General features: G+C 28.2%; 1 protein-coding gene across 3 annotated transcripts in view; it reads right to left on the reverse strand.

Moving 5' to 3' along the window:
- LOC145192098 (ubiquitin carboxyl-terminal hydrolase 24-like) overlaps positions 1 to 19804 on the reverse strand; it is a 29265-nt gene extending 9461 nt beyond the window's left edge. For 2 of the 3 annotated variants that reach the window (XR_016449347.1, XM_090076919.1), the window contains exons 1-21: positions 19582 to 19804; positions 16854 to 17479; positions 16231 to 16476; positions 13975 to 14248; positions 13677 to 13888; positions 11617 to 11721; positions 11250 to 11495; positions 10691 to 10972; positions 9732 to 9843; positions 9347 to 9564; positions 8606 to 8766; positions 8053 to 8347; positions 7791 to 7910; positions 7236 to 7442; positions 7011 to 7136; positions 6714 to 6904; positions 3696 to 4068; positions 3426 to 3611; positions 1537 to 1677; positions 415 to 1041; positions 131 to 250 (exon numbers count right to left, since the gene is read on the reverse strand). Coding sequence is in view for 2 of the 3 variants with exons in the window: in XM_090076919.1 (XP_089933045.1) it covers positions 131 to 250; positions 415 to 1041; positions 1537 to 1677; positions 3426 to 3611; positions 3696 to 4068; positions 6714 to 6904; positions 7011 to 7136; positions 7236 to 7442; positions 7791 to 7910; positions 8053 to 8347; positions 8606 to 8766; positions 9347 to 9564; positions 9732 to 9843; positions 10691 to 10972; positions 11250 to 11495; positions 11617 to 11721; positions 13677 to 13888; positions 13975 to 14248; positions 16231 to 16476; positions 16854 to 17479; positions 19582 to 19732 (5019 nt within the window). In the remaining variant the exon portion in view is untranslated. Of the gene's footprint in view, positions 1 to 130; positions 251 to 414; positions 1042 to 1536; positions 1678 to 3425; positions 3612 to 3695; positions 4069 to 6713; positions 6905 to 7010; positions 7137 to 7235; positions 7443 to 7790; positions 7911 to 8052; positions 8348 to 8605; positions 8767 to 9346; positions 9565 to 9731; positions 9844 to 10690; positions 10973 to 11249; positions 11496 to 11600; positions 11722 to 13676; positions 13889 to 13974; positions 14249 to 16230; positions 16477 to 16853; positions 17480 to 19581 lie in introns of all 3 variants that reach the window. The other variant, XM_090076920.1, reaches the window with a different exon arrangement.
- Between the last annotated feature and the right edge of the window lie 901 nt (positions 19805 to 20705).

Here is a 20705-nt window from a genome sequence, read left to right on the forward strand (position 1 = left end):
TGAATATTAAATTTGTTAAATGCTTATTGTTATCAACTTTAGAAATAATTATTTTTAAGAGTTAATTTGAATTACAATTAAAAACTAATAATTTTTATATCAATTTTAAGTTTTTTATCTAAATGCTTACTTCTTTAACACCAGGTTGCATATAAAGAAGTTGTAAAATACTGTTCATATAACAAGTAGCACCAGCATTCTTTAGACCAACAAATCCATTAACAGGACGGCGTGATACTGATGGTTGGAACTTAAAATACAATGAAATACAATAAAATACAATAAAATACAAATAAAATACAACTTAACTTTGCATTTTATGAGCTTATGCATAAAAGACTAATCTTTTCTTTTTTTAAATTTTGAATAGAAACAGATAAATTATGATAATCCAAATGAAATTTATATACTAACATTCCACTCTGATGATTGCGGTTCATTATGATGTCTTAATTGCAAGTCTGTTGCAATTTCTTGGAGATTACTTTGACGCTTGCTGGCAAGAGTTAATAATAAATTAAATGCTTCTTTACGACATTTGCTGTTGGAATAACTTGTGTTTATATCAAGTATATTAATAGTTGACAACGATTGATTGTTTTTTGCCAACTGTGATGCACAAAACAAAAAATCATCTAATAAAAAATGAATGAATCCCAGATCAGTATCTTCACAGTCAACACCTTCACATGAATACAATGTATTTGCAAACTTCAAATGACCATGTAAAAGATCAGTTGCGCAATCAGAATTGCCTAAAAATGATAACTCATCAACAAGTAGCTGGTTAGCATTCACACCAATAGTTTCTTGTTCCTTTACTGATAGAGATTGAAACAGGTTACACAAAAGATCAAAGTATTGGTAGGACTGTGACAACAGCTTGAAAGAAAGCCCTCGAATTGTTCCTGCTGAATTCCAGAACGGTAACTGTGTTTTCATTAGGGTGGATAGTATAAATATTTTAGGACTTTGAATTAACGAATCAGTCATTGCTGTATGAGCAAGAGATAGAAAATAATGTGCTGTGGACGAACGAACCTTAAACAAAATATTTACTTAAATAAATCAGACAAATAAAACTAGTTGTGTTGCAGTTTACTTAGTAAAATAATAATCTATATCTTAATTAAGCCTTTGATTAAAATAAATTAATACTAAGATAAAACTTTTATTATACTTTCATATTAATTATCCAGATATAACTAATACAGGGCTTTATGTAGATTCTAATTTACCACTGAATCTTTCACCACTATCAATTTAAAACCATGACATTTCATTTCTACTATTATTCACATCTTGGAAAAGTAAATACTAAATACCATTGGTTGAATACAAATTAAAGTCACCTAATAAACTAACATGGATTTTGTCATGTAAAGTCCATTTTAGTTCAAATTGGGATCAGAAATTTAAAATTTTACATAAGGATATGTTAATTGAGAGTTCTGCACAGTATTAAAAAAATACTCAAACTATAAGTTTTAAATCTTTTTACCATTTTGTATTTAAAAGAAAATCTTTAAAATGCACCTGTTCATTAGGAGATCCTGTCAGTAAATCAATGAAGAACTCAGTTACATCAGGTAGTTGGTAAAAAACCCTCAAAAAGTTGGGACGAAGTTGCAAGCACATAACAAGAAGTTCTAAACTATTTTTACATAGAATTGCATCCTAAAAAAGAATATAACAAAAAATAATGCTATTGATTTTCTGCTTTTTAGAGCAGAAGAATATTATATTTAAGTATGAACTTCTTCATAGGTTTTCATATTTTTCAATTTTTAAGTTTTTGAATTTTAAACTTGTTATTTATATCAAGTTTTAAAGTTCATACTTGCAAATGACATTAGCATTCAATCTCCTTCCTAATATTATGCTATTCACCATCCCCCCTCATATTATGTTATTGAATATATAAGGAGCAAAGAATTGATTTTTGCAAGTTTCTGCAGTATATAATTCTTTAGAAGAATGAATAATTAAGTGAGCACATTATGTGATTTACACTAAGATAAGTTACTGTTATGCTAGCAGATTAAAATGAAAGCAGCAGAAGAGAAAAAAAAGAGCTTGTGAACAAGCTATATATTCTGCTTATATTAACTTGATGAAACAGGTTTTTAAACATCTTAACCCAGCTGTCTCCTGTACCACCAGTAAGATGCCACTGTCTCACTGGATCATATTGTACCAGAGTATCCTTCCAAGTACTTGGTGAGTATTGGGTCTGGAGCAGTCCTGCAACGTAAACTCCATCAAGTTGTTTCTGCATTTTGTGATTTCATTACACATCACAATGGCTGGAATATCAATGGCTGATTGATCATTGTAACATGTTTTATGTGTTTTCACATTTGTTTTTTTTAATTTTTTTAATAAAAGTATAAAAAAACAAAAAATTGTGCATCAAACTCATATATTATTTTGGTTATCAAGTTTTCTATGACTTTAAAATTATTCATAAAGAGAACAAATTTCTTGTTGAATGATTTTCCCAAACTAAAAGTTTCTCATTAAATGACTTAATCACCAGGTTGTAACAAAAAACTTATTGCTAAAAAAAAGATTGACTTTTTTGATTACATGAATAAACATTTTTACCAGACCAAAAGATAGCATTTTGCAGGTTATGATAATATAATAATAATTATAACAACAACAACAACAACAACAACAATAATAAAAATAACATTTCCAACTTAACATTTGCAGGTTATGATAATATAATAATAATTATAACAACAACAACAACAACAACAACAACAACAACAACAACAACAACAACAACAACAATAATAAAAATATTATTTCCAACTTAAAATTTGCAGGTTATGATAATATAATAATAATTATAACAACAACAACAGCAACAACAACAACAACAACAATAACAATAATAATAAAAATAACATTTCCAACTTAACATTTGCAGGTTATGATAATATAATAATAATTATAACAACAACAATAACAACAACAACAACAACAACAACAATAATAAAAATAACATTTCCAACTTAACATTTACCAAATCTTTTAAAAAAAAAACTCAAAATGACTCAAAAAACATCTTTAGTACCAAATATCAAAAATTGGTCAAACTAGATGTAGGTTTCAAAAAAATTGAATTTGTACTGAAAAAACATTTAGATGAATTAAAAAGGAGGTGTTCAACAAAAAAAAAGGAAATCTTGAAAAATTTATTAATGAAATGTAACCTCCATTTAAGCAAATTGACACAGATTGTTTTGTTTTTTTTTAAATTCAGAACTCAAAAGTTAATGGAACAATTGGATGCAATTAAAAACAAGTTACACAGGCGAGTTTTATATCAGTATTATATAATCACCTAAATTGAATTTTAATTCAATGATTTGAAACTGATGACTGTTAAAAAAAGATTTATATTCTTGATTTACCATATCAGAAACAACTTCTTGCTGTAAACATACACCACCTTTTAAAATATCAGGAGTATAAAATGGAAATGATGAAGAAGAGCTTGTTCTATTACGTGCTTTCAAATGCAGCTGACCTGCACCAGCAGCCCATGCTACTTGCATTAAACTTGATATTGTTTCTGTAAATTCTGCTTCATTCAAATTCTAGAAAAAAAAAGAAGTCAAAACACAATAACTTTTTAAGAGAGCATTAAATTGTAATACAAGAAAAAAGTCTGCCATTTGTACCTCAATAACCATCTTGACTATTGGTGATATTGTATCTAACACACTTGTTGATCTCATTTTTTTTCTAACTGTCCCATGCTCATTAATAGATGATGCTGCAGCACTTGGTGATATTTGAGTTAGTGAGCTAGGTGAACCACCATTTTTAACTCCAGGCCATGATGATGCAACTTGAGTTCTATTAGGAACTTTAATTGGAGTACTTGTAGCAATCCCAGGTGAACTTGTTTCAATTCGAACATTACCTGATACTGTATTATTACCTACAGTAGTTTCAGCAAATGTCTTTACAATATTACCATCTGATACAATTTCAGTTGAACTCTCATGATTAAGATTATGCTCATAAACTGATTCTCCACATAACAAAAATCTAAAAAAATTAAAGATTTAAAAAAGAAAATTAAAGATTTATACATATATTAAAAACCTGAATAAAAATGTTACTTAAATAGTTCTAAATGTCTAAAAACATATTAAAAGTAACATTAGCTAAGCACAAAACTTTCCCCTTTAGTTGAGAGCATAAAGTTATATTCTTTATGTTATTAAATGTAAAAAACAAATCTACCAAAATTCTGACAATTTATTTTCAGACTTAAGCTTCTTCTCCTGCAGAAGTTGTTAAACTGATAACAAGTTAATGCCTTCTTTAATGTTTTATATAACAATATACTTGTTTAAAAAATGCTTTGGACTACAATTTTATATGTAACATTTATATACACACACTTGTACTTGATAGAAAACAGATATGTAAATATATAGATATATTCACAAAGAAAAACTTTCAAGTAAGCAACACCTTTTCATTATTATTTAAGATCCATGGAAAAGCATCAAACTTGATGTCATTAATAAGCCAACTCATCGTCAAGCAATAACTGATGCAAAAGGCTATGTAACTCTCTTTTTTTTTATCATTAAAAAAAAAGTTTTTTTAAAAAAGTTCTCTTGTTGCAATATTTATTAAAACTTTGGCATCTATATACTAAAACAAACTACAATTTTTTAGTGTTTAGAATTATTTTTGATATTCCCAACAAAGTGTACTGTATTGTGTTTGACTTTTTAAGAATTTACTGTTTTGATTAAAACTCATACTTGAGTCTGTAATTGCCAATTAGTGATAACTAGCCTATAGCAAACAATGTATGACCTGCATAAAATGAAGCAGATAAAACACAGGACATAATTCAAAGGCAGACATTCAAGTTACAATAAGATGTAAGAAGCAGAAAACAATGAAGCTCTATGAGAACAATAAAAAAGTCAGAGCAATACACAAAAAGAAAGGTATTCACCAGATATGTTAGAGAGGTTACAGTAGATAGCTAAAAAGCATTCTGCTGCATTTCCTGTTGACTTTTAAGGCTAAATAATTTATGAAGATATCCAAAAAATCTGCTTTCTACAACTAATGACAACTGATTGTACATGGCAAAATGTTAGATGGAATAGTTCAGCATCACAAAATTTGTAAGCTGTCATAAGTTGCATGCTGTAAGAGAATGACACAAGAAACAATTACTTCAATGAATAGTTCTTCAGAAGAACACAATGACAGTATTAGCAGTAACAATAAGACAGTAGCTGTAGATAATATTATAGAGCCAGATTCACATATTGTGTTAATATCTATAAGCAAAAATATACATTTTAAAATATATATACTTTTTAAGTGTTACTTTTTGTTAAGTATCATAGTTAAAATTTAGTAAAATATACTGTCATATATGATTATATACAGGGTGTGGCACTGATTTGCGGACAAATTTTCATGATTTTTTGCGGACAAAGTTTCATGATGTAAATAAAAAACTTCTGAAATTTTTTTGTTGTTGGTTAAAGTTCAATCTTTTGAATAATATTGTGAATAAAAAATACTTTAGTTAAAGGTTTTACAATTGAAGCCAAAAGGACTGAAGTTTTAAATTTGATTCACATGAGTTTGGCTGTATGTGAAGTGATTTGTATTTCTGGAGTGTCTAGTGCTATTAGAGCCCAAATGTCCCTTCCAGTGAACAAAAAGATTGATAAAAAGTTCACTGAAAAACTTAAAAAGCATGTTGAAAAGAATTCTACTATGTCTATCAGAAAGACAGCAAAACTGTTAAATGTTGATGAGAGGACAGTCAAAAAAACTCTAAAAACACTTGGAAAAATCAATGTGGCCTGACCTACATGCCAACTTTTGACAGAAAGGCCAAAAAACATTAAGATTGGAGCAATCCCAGAAGCTTCTGAATCAGCTGAAAAGCCATGCTTTGTCAAAAGTTAAAATTTTCTCAAATGAAAACCTTTTTAGTGTTGACTGTGAGCTCAATAGGTGAAATGACCAATTCATTGTGCAGGAGGGTGACAAAGCACTACTTGTATGTCACCTCAAGCACACTCAGTCCATCATGATGCTAGGGATCATCACTTCTAATAGAGAGAAATGTCCATCAATTTACATCAAAGAGAAAGAAAATGTTCCCTCTGATGCGTATATCAGCTTATTAAAACATTATGTGGAGCCATGGCTGAAGAAGTCATTCCCAGAAAACAACTACATCTTTCAACAAGACAATGCACCTTGTCATGAGTCCAGAAAAACCCAGGATAATATGCCTAATGTCTGGCCCAAACACTTTTGGTCACCACCCAGCCCTGACCTGAACCCCCTTGACTATAGTGTTTGGAGCATTGTTGAGAATAAAGGTTGCAAAAAAAGCCAACTCAAGTTTCAAGTCACTAAAGTCATCAATTACCTGTGCTTGGAACTCAATGTCAAAGGATTATATAATCAGCACCTGCTGGTCCTTCCATCCTAGGTTTGAGGCAGTGATTAAAAAAAAGGAGCCTAATTGAATGTTGAGGTAAGAAAAGCATTTATATTTAACTATTCTTTTATTTATATTTCATGAATATAATTTTTTAGTGCTTTAAAAATTCATTTTGAAAAATATTCTAAAAAGTTCTTGAACTGCTGCCCTACCCTGTATAAACATAAATAAAATGAACAAATTATATTACCTAGCTAATTGAAGAATAATGTAGTAACATGACTGTCGAAGTTCATAATCAGCATTTGAAGGCAATGTACCAGGTAATAAAATATTCATAATCAAACTTAAACCACCAGCATTTAACCAATTCTCTCTAAATGAATATGTCATCGAAGCAGAATCTGTGTCAAGTACAGGCATAAGCTTACTACTAAGAACCTTAATAAAATATAAGAACTATTAGAATTATGTACACTTAACATATTTAAATATAATAAAATATATAAAAATACATATACATAAATAAAAGCAACAGAATTAAAACCTGTAAATTGTAAAGAACTCTGAATGTTGACATTCGATACGCAGAACATTTAAAATAATTTTCTAACACAGATTTTGAAGATTTAGTATAACCAGCTTGTGTGCCAGGAGAACACATCCAGGGATTCTATACAAAAAGAAACAAAAGTTTGCTAAAACTTGATCTACCATTTATCTGCAACTAAAAAAATAATTTATAAAATCCAGTATTAAATATTTTGCTGACATAAATACTGAAGACATCTATAGCTTGGAGTACATCACTATCAGTTGGTAAACGAGATAAAAGATTTTGAAGAGCATTTGTCATTCGTGGTTCTTCAATTTCTGCCAGCTGATAAAGTTTATCAAAAATTTTGTAATCCATTGCTAGAATGTAACTTGGCAAAGTTTTTTCTTTCTCTAGCAAACTGGAAGGCTTTTTAGAATGAACCTGTAAAAAATTCTAAAACATCAAGGTTTGTATAAAAGTTAAAAATGAACTTTATTTCAAGAACAATAAGTATCTTTTATCTTGGTAAAAGTTTTTGAAATAATAATAAGATACTAAAAAATTAGCTCAAAATTTTTTGCTATTTTCATATCATTTTAAAAACCCCAATTATTTTAAAGATAAAATAAATAAGAGGTAAGATAAATTGCTGAATAACTTTCATAAATTAATGGCATAAAATGCTTAGTTTTTATAACTATTTTGAAAAAAGGTTTGTAATTATTGATAATAAATCTAAAACCTTTCCTCAAAGATTTGAAGCAAAAAAAAACTGCAAAAACTAATTACCTCTTCTTTAGATAAACTAATGTCGATTGGTGATATTGCAGGACCAAGCTTTACGTTAAAATTAAATGGTTGCTTGAGCAAAAGTTGTCTCAATAACTTGTGGTCTTTGCTCTCAACTAACTAAATAATGCAATACACAAGTTGGTTTATTAAGTTAAAAAAAATTCAAAACTTGAAAAAATGTGTAAGCTGTAGGAAATGCTAGCACAATTAAAAACCTTTCAGACAAGGTGGTAATAACTACAAAAAACTTTTACCCTACCAATTGCTCATTGTGGTAGATCTGCATCTGCTCACATGATACTTTTTGCTCAGTTAGTAACTTTATTTTAGCTGCAATTTTTTGTCTGATACTTGAAAGCCTTTCATTACTATGACTAACTAAAACAAAACTGATTTTGTTTGTTTCACAGGTAACATTAATACTAACAGGTGATCCATGATAACAGGATTCATGAGGCGGATATGTCCTATGTGCAGTATACTTTTCCTCAACAGTTTGAATATACAACGAAGTTAAATTAAGTAAGCGAACCATTGATTGTAAAATCTTCTCTCTGAATAAGATCACATATAAGATATATTTTATTTTATAGCTGATTTTATTTTAAACATCTTGCAGAAATAGATTTATTACAAACTATATTCATTTATATACAAAGTTATACTTTAATAACGTGGTTAGGGGAAGTTGAAGAATAGATAGTTAACACAATATTTATAAAATATTTCCTATCATAAAATAAATTACAAACTATTTCCTTTCATAAAACTTAGTAATTCCAAAGGAGATGAATAAAGAACAAGAATTTTACCGATCAAAAGCACACTTTTTTACAGGTAATGGTTTTTTGAATGTGTTGACTTTTGCTTCTTTAAGTTCTGGTTGTTCAGTTTCTTTTAATTGGGACATTAATGAGTCAAGCTTCATATTGCATTCCTGCATAAACTTCTGGTGAATAGAATGGACATCCAACTTAAAAAAGAAACTAGTAATCATATAATTGTTTTACTGAAATCATTACAAAACAAAACTAAAATAATTCTACATTGATATACTATAAAATATTTTCACCAATACTTCAGTATTGTTGCAAAAATGCTACAAAAGTGAACTTTTGTAATGTTTTTACATATTGCACAATACTCTTCACTCAATTAAATACAAAATCTTATAGTCTTTTAAATGCAAAACCAGGAAGGAGAGGAGGGGAGGGGGAACGAATATTAATGATAGTTAAATCAATTTAAGAATATGTAAAAAAATTTTTTCATTTTATATTTTATGTTAAATTTTTAATTTTATCATGATGTAATTTTATCTTATGGATTTATTAACTTTATAATTTACATTCTCATACTTATACATTCTTTAGATTCTCAACTTTATACAATTTAAAATTTATTTCTCAACATTTTCTTAATGCTACCAAGTTAAAATTTACTGCCATGTGTAACTGTTATGAGGATATAAATTATGAAACTGTAAGTGTAAATACATCTTGATAAAAGTGTGATAAAATTAGGTTTACTTATATTTGTAAAATAATCCCAACCTTTTTAATTTTAGGAGCAAGCAGTAAATATGAAACATTTATCAAATACTGTGAAGCTTCATCTGCAATATTTTGATAGGGTGACTCTAATATTAATTGCAATAGGTAAGGAAGACCTATAAGATCTTGTTTTTCTACCAAAATTGATGGACCATTCCTTATTAACTTGCGCTCTTCAATATTGACAGACTCGAAGTATGCTTTAAAGCAACTAAATCCTTTTTTAGAAAAAGTAAAAATGTATAAAAGAGGAATAAAAACTTGGAGAAATCAATTTTCAAATGTGTCTTTTCCAAAAGTTTTACAATGTGACACAAAATTTCAATATGTTAACACTTTCAGTAACTACACAAGTAAGAAATAAAACGTATTTAATGATTCATACCTACTTCTTTAACCTTATCAATTTCAGTTGAAAGAATTTTTGAAACAAAAAGATCTTTTCGTCTATCATTTGATAAGTCAGAGATACAGGTTAGAAACCATTCAAAACATGTCTAAACAACAAATGGTAAAGATAAAATCTTTTCTACTGCATTTTACCAGTTAATGGATAAAAATCAGAAATAGCATAGTAGCTTTATTAGAAAATAGTAAGAAAAAAAAAGGTTCAGGAATATTTAACATAATTTTTAGTAAAAATTTTCTATTGTGTATTCAGATAAATTTTTAGCCTACAATTATCAATATTACAAAATAACTATTATTGTGATTTACAAGAGTATTTTAAAATACTTGCAGCCTACATAAGTGATGATAATAATTTAGTCTATAATTATTTATGAAACATTTTGTTTGCATCTTTAAAATTTTACTAAGATCAGTTTAAAAAAAAGTTAATACAAAAAAGTGCTTTTTTCAGATGCAAAGTGATACTGCTAAATGACTACCTTCCTAAGGGTTAAGCAATAACAAAAGAGAATTATCCTAAACTTATGGATTGACTTCATCAATCAATTTGAGAAAAGAGCAGGTTTACCTAAATAATCATCTATCAGGATGAAAAAAAATGTCAAGAATTAAGATACAGTTTGCTACCCCAGCCCATTCTCCAGAACTAACCCTCTCAGATTTCTATTCGTTCCAAAACTAAAAAGAATTCCTTGGTGGTAAGCAGTTTTTATTTCAAAGGAAAACTGATTGCGACAGTGAATTAACTATTTTAAGACCTCTACAAAAAAAATTTCATGGATAGCATACAAGTACTGAAGACTTTCTGGATGAAGTACATTGATATTCAGAGAGATCATATTCAAAAATAAAACTAATGTTTCATACGAAGGTTTTGAAGTTTTAAAATTATTTTTGTGTAATAAAAAAATACATTCAAAGCAATTTTCATACCTCAAAATCTCCTGTACAGTTTTTTTCATTGAGCATCAAGCAGTCCCAAATATCTTTACAATGACTCCATGAAAGATATAAGCCACCATCTTGTAACAAAAACTCTATCAGCTTAAGATGAGTGATGACAGTTTCAGCATGTGTGTACAAGTTATTTATAACAGTATCTCCTGATAACATTCCAGCAGGAACAGATCCTGTTATTTGAGCATGGGAACTAACTAAACTTTTGGTTATAAGTTTAAGTAAATCATACTGATTTTGAATTTCTTCCAGTCTGCCCTAAAAAGACCAAAACGTTACGGATTAGTTAAATATAAAAAAAAAAGTAAATCAAATTTAAATTTTAAAAATCTTAAAGAACTTTAAAAGAACTTATATTAAACCCTTATATTAAACCCTCTTGTTGGGTAGATTTTAATCCAAAAATGTTACTATTATGCACAACAACAACCCTTTGTAAGCATAAATGATTATTAAACTGAAAATAAGTAAATAAAAATTAGTAAAAGGTTACTTTACAACTTATGAATTATGCAAAAAATTTAATTGAACTTACACGCCCATTTTTTGAGTAATGTGCTTTGATCATTGCTTGTAGATTATGTAGGATATGGCGTAGTGCTGGAACAATGAATACTTTGTTTTTTAGATCTGAAACACATTTAGCGATAAAATCAAGTTTTACTGGAGGTTTTATTACTGATGAGTCTGTCAGAATATCCAAATGGGATTGAACAGTTTGATTAACTAAGCATAATGGTAAATCAGGAATGTGCCAATAATCCCATAGCATTCCAAGAAACTAAATATTAAGAAAATCTTTGAGCTAAGTGTCTAAGTGAAAAAATAATTTTCATCTAAAAACTATCAAATTTTATTAATCCTAATTTATATTATAAACCTTTACATTTCTCAATACCAACCTTGACCACGATCTTTTCATCTCGAATATCTCTGCCGATTTTCCCAACCATAATAAGGATTCCTTCATTGGTTTTTTCTTCATCATTATTACTCTCTTTTAAACTCTATTAAAACAGTAAAACGAATAAAACTTATGGAGTTATTACTTATATGTGCATACTATTATCATTTCATATCTTGCTCATTATTTTAGTTTTATTTAACTGAACTTTATTATGATTATTTGTTCATTATTATCAAACTTTGAAATATGCTTTAAAATAAGGAACAAAATGATATTTTTCAGTTTTTTATTATTCAGCAACATTAATGATGACACTTTCTTTATTTTTAAATGTTTTAATTGATTAAAATAAATTTTGAGAGGTTAGAGGTCTTTAGAATTCAAACAACATTTTGATAAAAAAAATCTAAAATTTGTAAGCTTACAATTGTTTTTTCTTAAAAAGAACCAAACTACAAATTTATTGTCTTGACAAATGTAAAGATTTTAAAGAAAACACACTTAACCGCAAAATTAATGCACCACTTATACATATCAATTGATTTTAATTGTTGTCAATATTATCATATATTTTCACAAACATATTAAGGAATAGAGCACATGAACACAATTATTTCGATGATAATAATAAAATTGACTTTGGAGGATGGTGAAAAAAAAAACTAAAACCAAAAATAAGGTTCATTTAAAAAATAGAGTAAAATGATTATTATTGTTATACACATTAATAAAGCTGAAATTGAAACATTTTTGACTTTTCAATAACTGGTGTCACCACTTCTTGATGTTATTACAGTCTGACAGTGCTTTGGCATACTTTGAATTAGAGATCTATTCGTTTCTTGAGGGATATCTTCACACATGTGGATAAGACTTTGTTGCAGCTTGTCTAGGCTGTTAGGTGGTGGATGTTGGCTTCTAACACGGCATCCCATTATGTCCCAAAGATGCTCTATTGGGTTCTAATCTACACTGCAAGCTGGCCACTCTAAATTTTGAATATTAGCATTATTTAAGTATTTTGTAACAATATGTGCCATATGTGGTCTAGCATTATCCTGCATATGGTACCACAAAAGCTTCTAAAATGTCTGCTACATGTTGTTGAGAAGTCAGACGTCCATCAGCAATAAAAAGCTCTGTGCTAGCTGTTAAAGATATTCCACCCCATATCATCAATGGGCCACCCCCATATAAAGTGGTTTCTCAAATGTAACAAGCAGAATATCTTTCATTTGGTCTTCTGTACAATCTTGGGCGGTGATCAGAACTTATAAGACAAAACTTTGACTCATCTGTAAGTAAGACCTGTCCCCAATCATGTATTTCCCAATTCATAGCCTCCTTGCAAATGCCATTCTGTTTCTTCAGTGGTCTACAGACAATCTGGGACCAATAGCTCCTGCTCGAGGTCATAAGTTTAAAGCACTAAGTCTTTTTCCTATGGCATCTTTACTAACAGCAGTTCCATGAACATCAGCAAGTTGTATTTGGAGACTTTATGCAGCAGTGAACTGTTCTCTCAGTGTTTGAGGCATTAAAGAACTAGTCCTCCACGGCATTGGTAGCTTGTAGTCTGCCTTGGCCAATTCATCTAGCATGATCATTGGTCTCTACAAACCTTTGTAGAACCCTACTTACTATTGTATGAGACACTCCAAATCTTCTACCAATTTGGCAATTTATTATTCCTTCACTGGACAAAGTAACAATTGCAACACATTCATAATGACTTAAATTTTGTCCATAACACTGAATTGCAAACAGATATGTTGCTCTTTTCTACTATTAAAACGATTTAAAACCAATACATACTTTTATTTTAGAAGTGAGGTTTAATTACTGCAAAACATGCTACTTGTGAAAAGCTGTCATTATTTTGAAATTAAATAAGGGAAACAGAATAAAACCTACAAAAGGGTAACAATAAACATCATCTTTGTAATTGATAAATCCATAATATTTTTCAAAATGAATCAGAATTTATAAGTAGTGTGTTAATGCATTAATGCATTTAGTGCATTTTGCGGTTAAGTGTATTAAGTTTTAACATACTGCCTGAATAAGATCAATTAAATGCTCCAGCTGCTTTGTAGAAAAGTTCTGCGCTGCACTAGCAATAATATTGTGGATATTGTCAACAACAGTGATGTGTTTACCAGTTTGCATTGACCATATAGTTGTGAGCTCCTCTAAAGATATCTTTGTGCAAGCAAATTCAACAACTTTTTTTAACTTTTCGCAATACTGTGATTGATGCAAACTGTCTAAAAAACAATCATCTTATTCTTATCAACAACACAATGTAAGTATAATGATACACTTTATGAAAACATAACAATTTTACACATACTAGCAAAAGCAATTGATAACACTTTATTTTCTAGCATCCATTTCATTATGATGTCATGCTGAAATCCATTATTTGATCGCTCTTTTGTTTCACAATCTTTAATTAACCTACAAAGCTCTTTTAGTGCATTCATTCGAGAATTAAAATGCGCAATATTAAGCATTTTCAACAATGTTGATAAATGAAGCTGATTGACATGAGTTGTCTTGTCGCTCCACAATGCTTCACATATTGCATTAAGTGTCCGTAGTAAGTCAAAAACTTTATCCACTTCCTAAAAAAGTATATTATATAAATAAATTATACAATTGACGAATTTCTTATTTGTCAACCAAATTTTAATAAAGAAATAAACTAAATAAAAAATAATTTTTACAACAAATTATCTCTTCAGACTTACTAACCACCTAGAGATTACAGAAATGATTTTACGTTTACATATTAATTAAAAAGAACCTTATAGACTTAAGGAGGGAAATTATCTGGTACATATATGTAAGAATATTCTCAAGGATCTTGGAATAAATTGCTGAAAAGTAATATTTTTAGTTTGAAATACATAAACTAGTTGTAAAGTGACAGTGTAATGATTTGAATAAACTTTCAGGGAGAATTAAGTTCTAAGCATATTTAAAATCGTAGAAATAAAATTAAAAAGCTTAAATAATGATAACAGCTCAATTCATGGCTAATATTTGATTTTAAAAGCAACAAGATTGTTTTAACTTTTAATTTCAAAGCTGAAAAGCTTTTGTTCTACACTATACATTTATGATCTGAGCCAAAATTGTTGGTCTGAGCTAAATTTTAAAACTGTAAAATCTTGCAATTATTAAAAGTTTTTAAATAATTATTTGAACCAGATATTACTAACAATACTTAACCAACTTCTTCCTACTGATGATTTACATATAAATTTAGTTTTGCATATTTTAGTATTATAAAATGGCTTATGATTGAAAAAGTTTTTTAGATTTTTAAGAATATTCAAATAAGTTTTTACAAAAAAAAAAGCATTTTTAAATTATATTATTAAGTATTAAAAGATATAAATTTATGAAAGATTTTATTGCAACATCAATATAAAGAATTTTTTTCTCAAGAACTACAACTCAGGAAAATTCTACATGAGCCTCATGAAGAAAAAACCAAATTGTGAGCGAGGCACCAATGAATCTCTGAAGGGAATAGGTTCATTTCCCTATACATTCATTAAAGAATTTTAAAGCTATTGAACAAAGACTGTTTTGAAAAAAAAGCTTGCAATTCTCTATCTTCTTTTAAACATTCCTTTTTAAAATAGATTATAATTGATTCAGCATTTTCTAGATTTTGGAGGAGAGATTCCTTTTTATTCTTCTGTTATCTATTGCTCCAAAATTTTTCTTGAAAATAGCATAATTTTTTGTATAAATCAATTGCAAAATTCAGGATTTCAAAAAACATAATTAGCAATTAGCTGCATTTATTTTTATTGTCAATACATCCTTAAACTCAAACTTTTAAAGAACACAAAGTTATCTTTATGTTCATTCACTTCTTTAAAATTTTCACACTGAACCTTTCCCAGACTTATTATAGTGAAATCACACACTGATAAGTGAATCCCATGAGCCAAGCATTGGTGATGAGTTTAATTAACTAATTTGCCAACCTCTAACATGATTGTTGCACCATAGTTTTTACCCCAAAAAATCAGTTTTATTATTTAAGCTATATTTACAACTATTTTTCAAACAGAATTAAAATTTTTGCTATCATGTGTATATTATCTTAACATGTTTGATAAATTTTTGGTTGACATTCAAGTGTTATCTTAACTAATTTTAAGTCTTGTAGGCAGAATATTTAAAGAGACTATTTAAAGATTATTGTCTTAACACATGGTCCTAATGAAATTTACAGTAGACTCTTCACTGTTCCAATTAGGATGTTTTAAGTACAAATGATACTGCAGAAGACTTTTAGATGTATATTGAGTGAACATGGCTAAATAACTACTGCACTACTTTATACTTTTTGCAGATAACACACACTTACCTATAATACCACTGGCATTATTAATTGTTTGAAGATCACACTACAGTTTTCATTATTAACTTAATACTCAGTAAAGCGTTGACATTCAGTTAAAATATCAGTTAAAACATTAGTTAATAATTTTATATAATGCACCTTTAACAAAGATGTCAAATAAAAAACCGTTGTAAAGTAAAAGCTGAAATTATTTACAAATAATTGACATGTTCAACTCACTTTGTCTTTCATATCACTATCTTTAAGCTCTGTAACAAACTTCACTACACTTGTAGCACAATCACCTAACTTGTTACTTAAGACATCTTTATTCAAATATGGAGCACATAGTCCAAGTGGTTTCCATAGAGAAGATAGAACACTTGGAGTTAATTCCTTGCTAAAATTCATTTGAGAGATAAGAGCATCCAAACCACCTTTCAAAGAGAATCGATTAAATAAGTCCACAAGCCACCCAAATGGATCCTTAAATAGAATTTTTTAAAAATTTGATTTACAAAAATTAAATGTTTTAAGCAAATTTTAATTTCATGAAAGTAGAAGAACTTAATTCTCTTATTTTATTTTAGAGACAACATATAGAAATCTAGTTAAATTGTTAATTTTTAGTAAATTTATTTTTGATTAAGTACATGTTCTATTTTTAAATACTATTAGATATTGTACACAAAGTCAAAATAAAATAATTAAAAGATACACAAGCTATTTTACAAACAAAATGTTACAAAACAACAATAGAAACTGTTGTTTTTGCTACAAATGCAAACAAACACTGCAAAAATTTCATACAAACTTGGTGAATTGTTTTGCAAAAGACTCATTTTAAATTGAAAAAAATTTACTTTGTAAGCTGTATATGGTGGACTCATTGCAGGGCACTTTTCATAACCAAAGATATCTTCATAATATGTTCGGTTCCATTTTCTAGATCTGTTCTTGAAATGAAATTCTGAGTCAGGATCAAAACATTTACACAAAATTCCAAGTGTCTTTAAAGGCAATGGTTGGTATTTTAAACGAACTGCTGCAAAGTCGATGAATAATTGCACCATATTAAATACACCTTCATGTATATCAGGTGCCCATTTACGCACAGCAGGAGAAAACATTAACTTATTAAAACATTCAGGCAGAATTCTATCAAGAAAATGTGCACAATTACTATCACTTTCACTTTTTTCATAAAAAGCTAATCTTGTAGCACTGTACAAACACTTTGCTAAGGATTCATTTTTTTTGTATGGAATTGACCAGTTCTCAGTAAATATTCTATCTTCAAGCTCATAAAGATTAGTAACTGGGAATTCATCAGGCATTTCTTCAATTGACATATCTATATTTTCAAAGCTGTCATCAGAAATTTCCAGTGATACCTCTGGTTGAGGTCCAAACTGTACATTATTATTTGTAGTATCAGTAATGACAGAACTGTCACTCATCTCAATATCTGGTGTGGGATCAAATCCACCTGAAAAATATATATTTAAGAATATTACACACAAAATCTTTAAGTAATTTGTACATTTCCATTTATTTTTTCAACCTTTTAATTTTTTTTTTTTTTAAATTACCATTACATTTAATGCTGTTCTCTATCTTATTACAATTGTTTTTGACCACTAAAGTGCTTTATGTAAAAATTGATTTTTATGAAGCTTGTCTTTTTTTCTTTTTACTTTTTGTTAACATAAAGCTCAATTATTCTTTGTTATGAATTAATAAAATGAATATTTTCTGCACATTTATGATTTTAGAAAACTAATTAAATATTGAATTTACAGATGAGGATGGGAAAAGCAAAAAAGAAACAAAAAAAAATTCTTTATATAACTTAAATACAAGTGTTAGAAGACCATTGTATCTACTTAAATCACCTATTTCTGAATTGTCATCTTATCAGCTCCCTACCAATTGGACAGTTTTAAGACATTACTAATATCTTATCAGTTCTAGGTCAAATTGATTTAAAAACTTAAATACAAAGTTTGCATGTGCAACTGGCAAAAGTTTTGATATGGTATGCAAAGAAAACCTTACATGTTAGCAAGAAAATGAAAACTTTTGTCTCCTCCAAAAAATAGTAAACTTCTGGAAACTCTGTGGATTTGGCAACTATTTAATTTCTGAATAAAAAATTCTTGAAAATTTTGTAAAACTACACAAAATCTTGGAAGATAAACAGCGGAGAACAAAAAAATTATAGAGTTTAGTGAAGAAGTATTAACATTATTTTGTAATATAAGTAGATCTGTATAATGATATTTTATACTCAGATTTAATATGTAGAGTATGTTAATATACTTTTTTTTAAGGGTATAATTGAAGTTCTTTTTGAAATTAGAAAGGAAAACAGAAGAACTAATCTGTCAGAGTATCAATATGCCTAGAAACAAAGAGAGAATAATATAAAATCTTTCATTTACTGAAAATCAGAGGAATGAAGAAGTTCAGTTCATTAGTCGCATTAGAGATAAAGAATTAGAAGGAAGAAGAATGAAGTTGAAAGGAGAATGAAGAGATACAATGATATCTTTTTCATTTTTCCAGCACCATCTGCCACCAAAGAAAATGGTGGCAAATGGCACTGGAAAATGAAGAAGATATCATTGTATAGCTAAAAGTCAATAAGTGTCCTTTAGCTGATTATGGTCTGGAAGTAGAACCCTATTGCAAAAATGAAGGATATATTTAGAATCAGGTGTTTACTGGCTTTATTAAATTGTTTTTGTCCTTATTAAGCGGTATATATATTTAGGAGGATATTAAACTTTAATTTCTTCCTAGGTTTTATTCATTCAGCTAACATATCATAATTCTTTTTTTTTTATTGTGAAGACTAAAAAAAGTAACTTTTGTGCATAAAACTTGGAATTGCAATGTTAAATAAGTTCAAAATAAAAATGTACTTCTTTTAAATCAAAATTTTTAGTGCTGCCCTTGTTAATTTAATATTGAATTTAATTTAACAATTTCCAACTATTAAAGTTAAAAAAATGTTTCCACAAACTTTATGTAATATCAAGTAGCATTTTTCTTATTTTACATAAGAAAACAAAAGATCCAAGAATAAAAATATTGAAAAAATAATTATGTAAATGTAAGAGTTTTGTCTTATTTGAATATAGACTAACATGATAGCAGTAGATATTATCATAATAAAATATAATATAGTAAAAATAATAAGAATAGCAATATGGTTAAATAATGATAATCAGATCTTTATGAATATAAAAATTTTCCATCATAGAAAAGATCAAGTAAAATATTTTAAAAAATCAACAAAAAAAGAAAAAAAAACATTACTAAAAGCAAATGGAAATCAATAATATTGAATCAACAATTTTACTTATATCCCAATTATATCAAAAATTTTATTTATAATCTCTGCATCCAATAAGAATTTAGGAGAGCAGTTAAAAATTGGAGATTTTAGAAGAATTTTTAATTTAAGATTTTGGAAATTTAGGAGATCCGAAATACCTGAAAATTGCAACCCATCTTGGATCTGGCTTTATATATACTCTTTAACAACTACTTAATGACTCATTTAGGTTTTTTTAACTTACATACCTTTACTTACTTCACCGGTTAATATTGCAACTGCTTCATTTACATCATTCTTGGCTAGAGCTAAAGCTTTCCTAACAGTTTCAACATCAGCAAAACCCATTCCTAGCAACATTGTAATGTTTTCATCTGACGGCTGACTATCACCAGTCATTTTAGTAACTTTTATACTGACATACAAATATGATAAGTTTAAATATGTTATATAGTAATTTTTCTAATAGCTCATATATATATATATATATATATATATATATATATATATATATATATATATATATATATATATATATATATATAGCTACCTATGAACTATTAGACACAGTCATCGATCATATTTAAACTAATACTAATATAAAAAACTTATTAAGTAGGCAGCACATGATGTATCTCCATGCAATCAAATATTTATGGTAAATTACAGATGAGCTATAATTGTGGATTTCTTATCTAGCGGTATATTTATTACAAAACTATTTGGCTAAGTTACACCAAGAGTAACCTAGCCAAATGTTTTTTTAGTAAATATACCGCTAGATAAGAAAATCCACAATTATATATGCAAGATTTGTGACCAACTGCGTTATGATTTGAAATATAAGATTAAATCGTTTTCTTTTTAAGTAATGAATCGCGTAGTATCTTATGATACATATTCAACTAAATTTACTAGATAGTAGTATTGATTTACATGGTCTTTGGCGCCATTTTAACCACTCCATGAGAATCAATTACAACGATTCCGCTAGACGTTTATTTTTATTGAAACCGCCAGAATATAATTTTTTGTGATTAGTCGTGATGAGGTTTCCTTAGCTTACATTTTATTATACGCAATGCAACATTTTCAGTAAACTAAAATATTGCACCGTATTTTTCTATTTACATTTTAAATTTAACTATATCTTAATTTTTACTACTTTGGGATAATAAAACTAACATGGTCCTATTTTCAATGTTCGAGTATGTAGTTTTTGTGTAACTCACACTTGCATGAAAACGAGTGCTGATTGCTTCAGGGTGGGAATTGCAAAAACCTTTTAAAGCTACAAAGAAATTTGTGCATGATGCATGATCCTTAAGGTAAGTCTTACACAGAAGGTCACTCGTAGTGTAAAATGAAAGTT

The sequence above is a fragment of the Hydra viridissima genome, unplaced genomic scaffold (genome assembly GCF_058129835.1).
Source record: "Hydra viridissima isolate aposymbiotic clone 2 unplaced genomic scaffold, HvirCarnegie_v1 scaffold_1, whole genome shotgun sequence".
Lineage (NCBI taxonomy): Eukaryota > Metazoa > Cnidaria > Hydrozoa > Anthoathecata > Hydridae > Hydra > Hydra viridissima.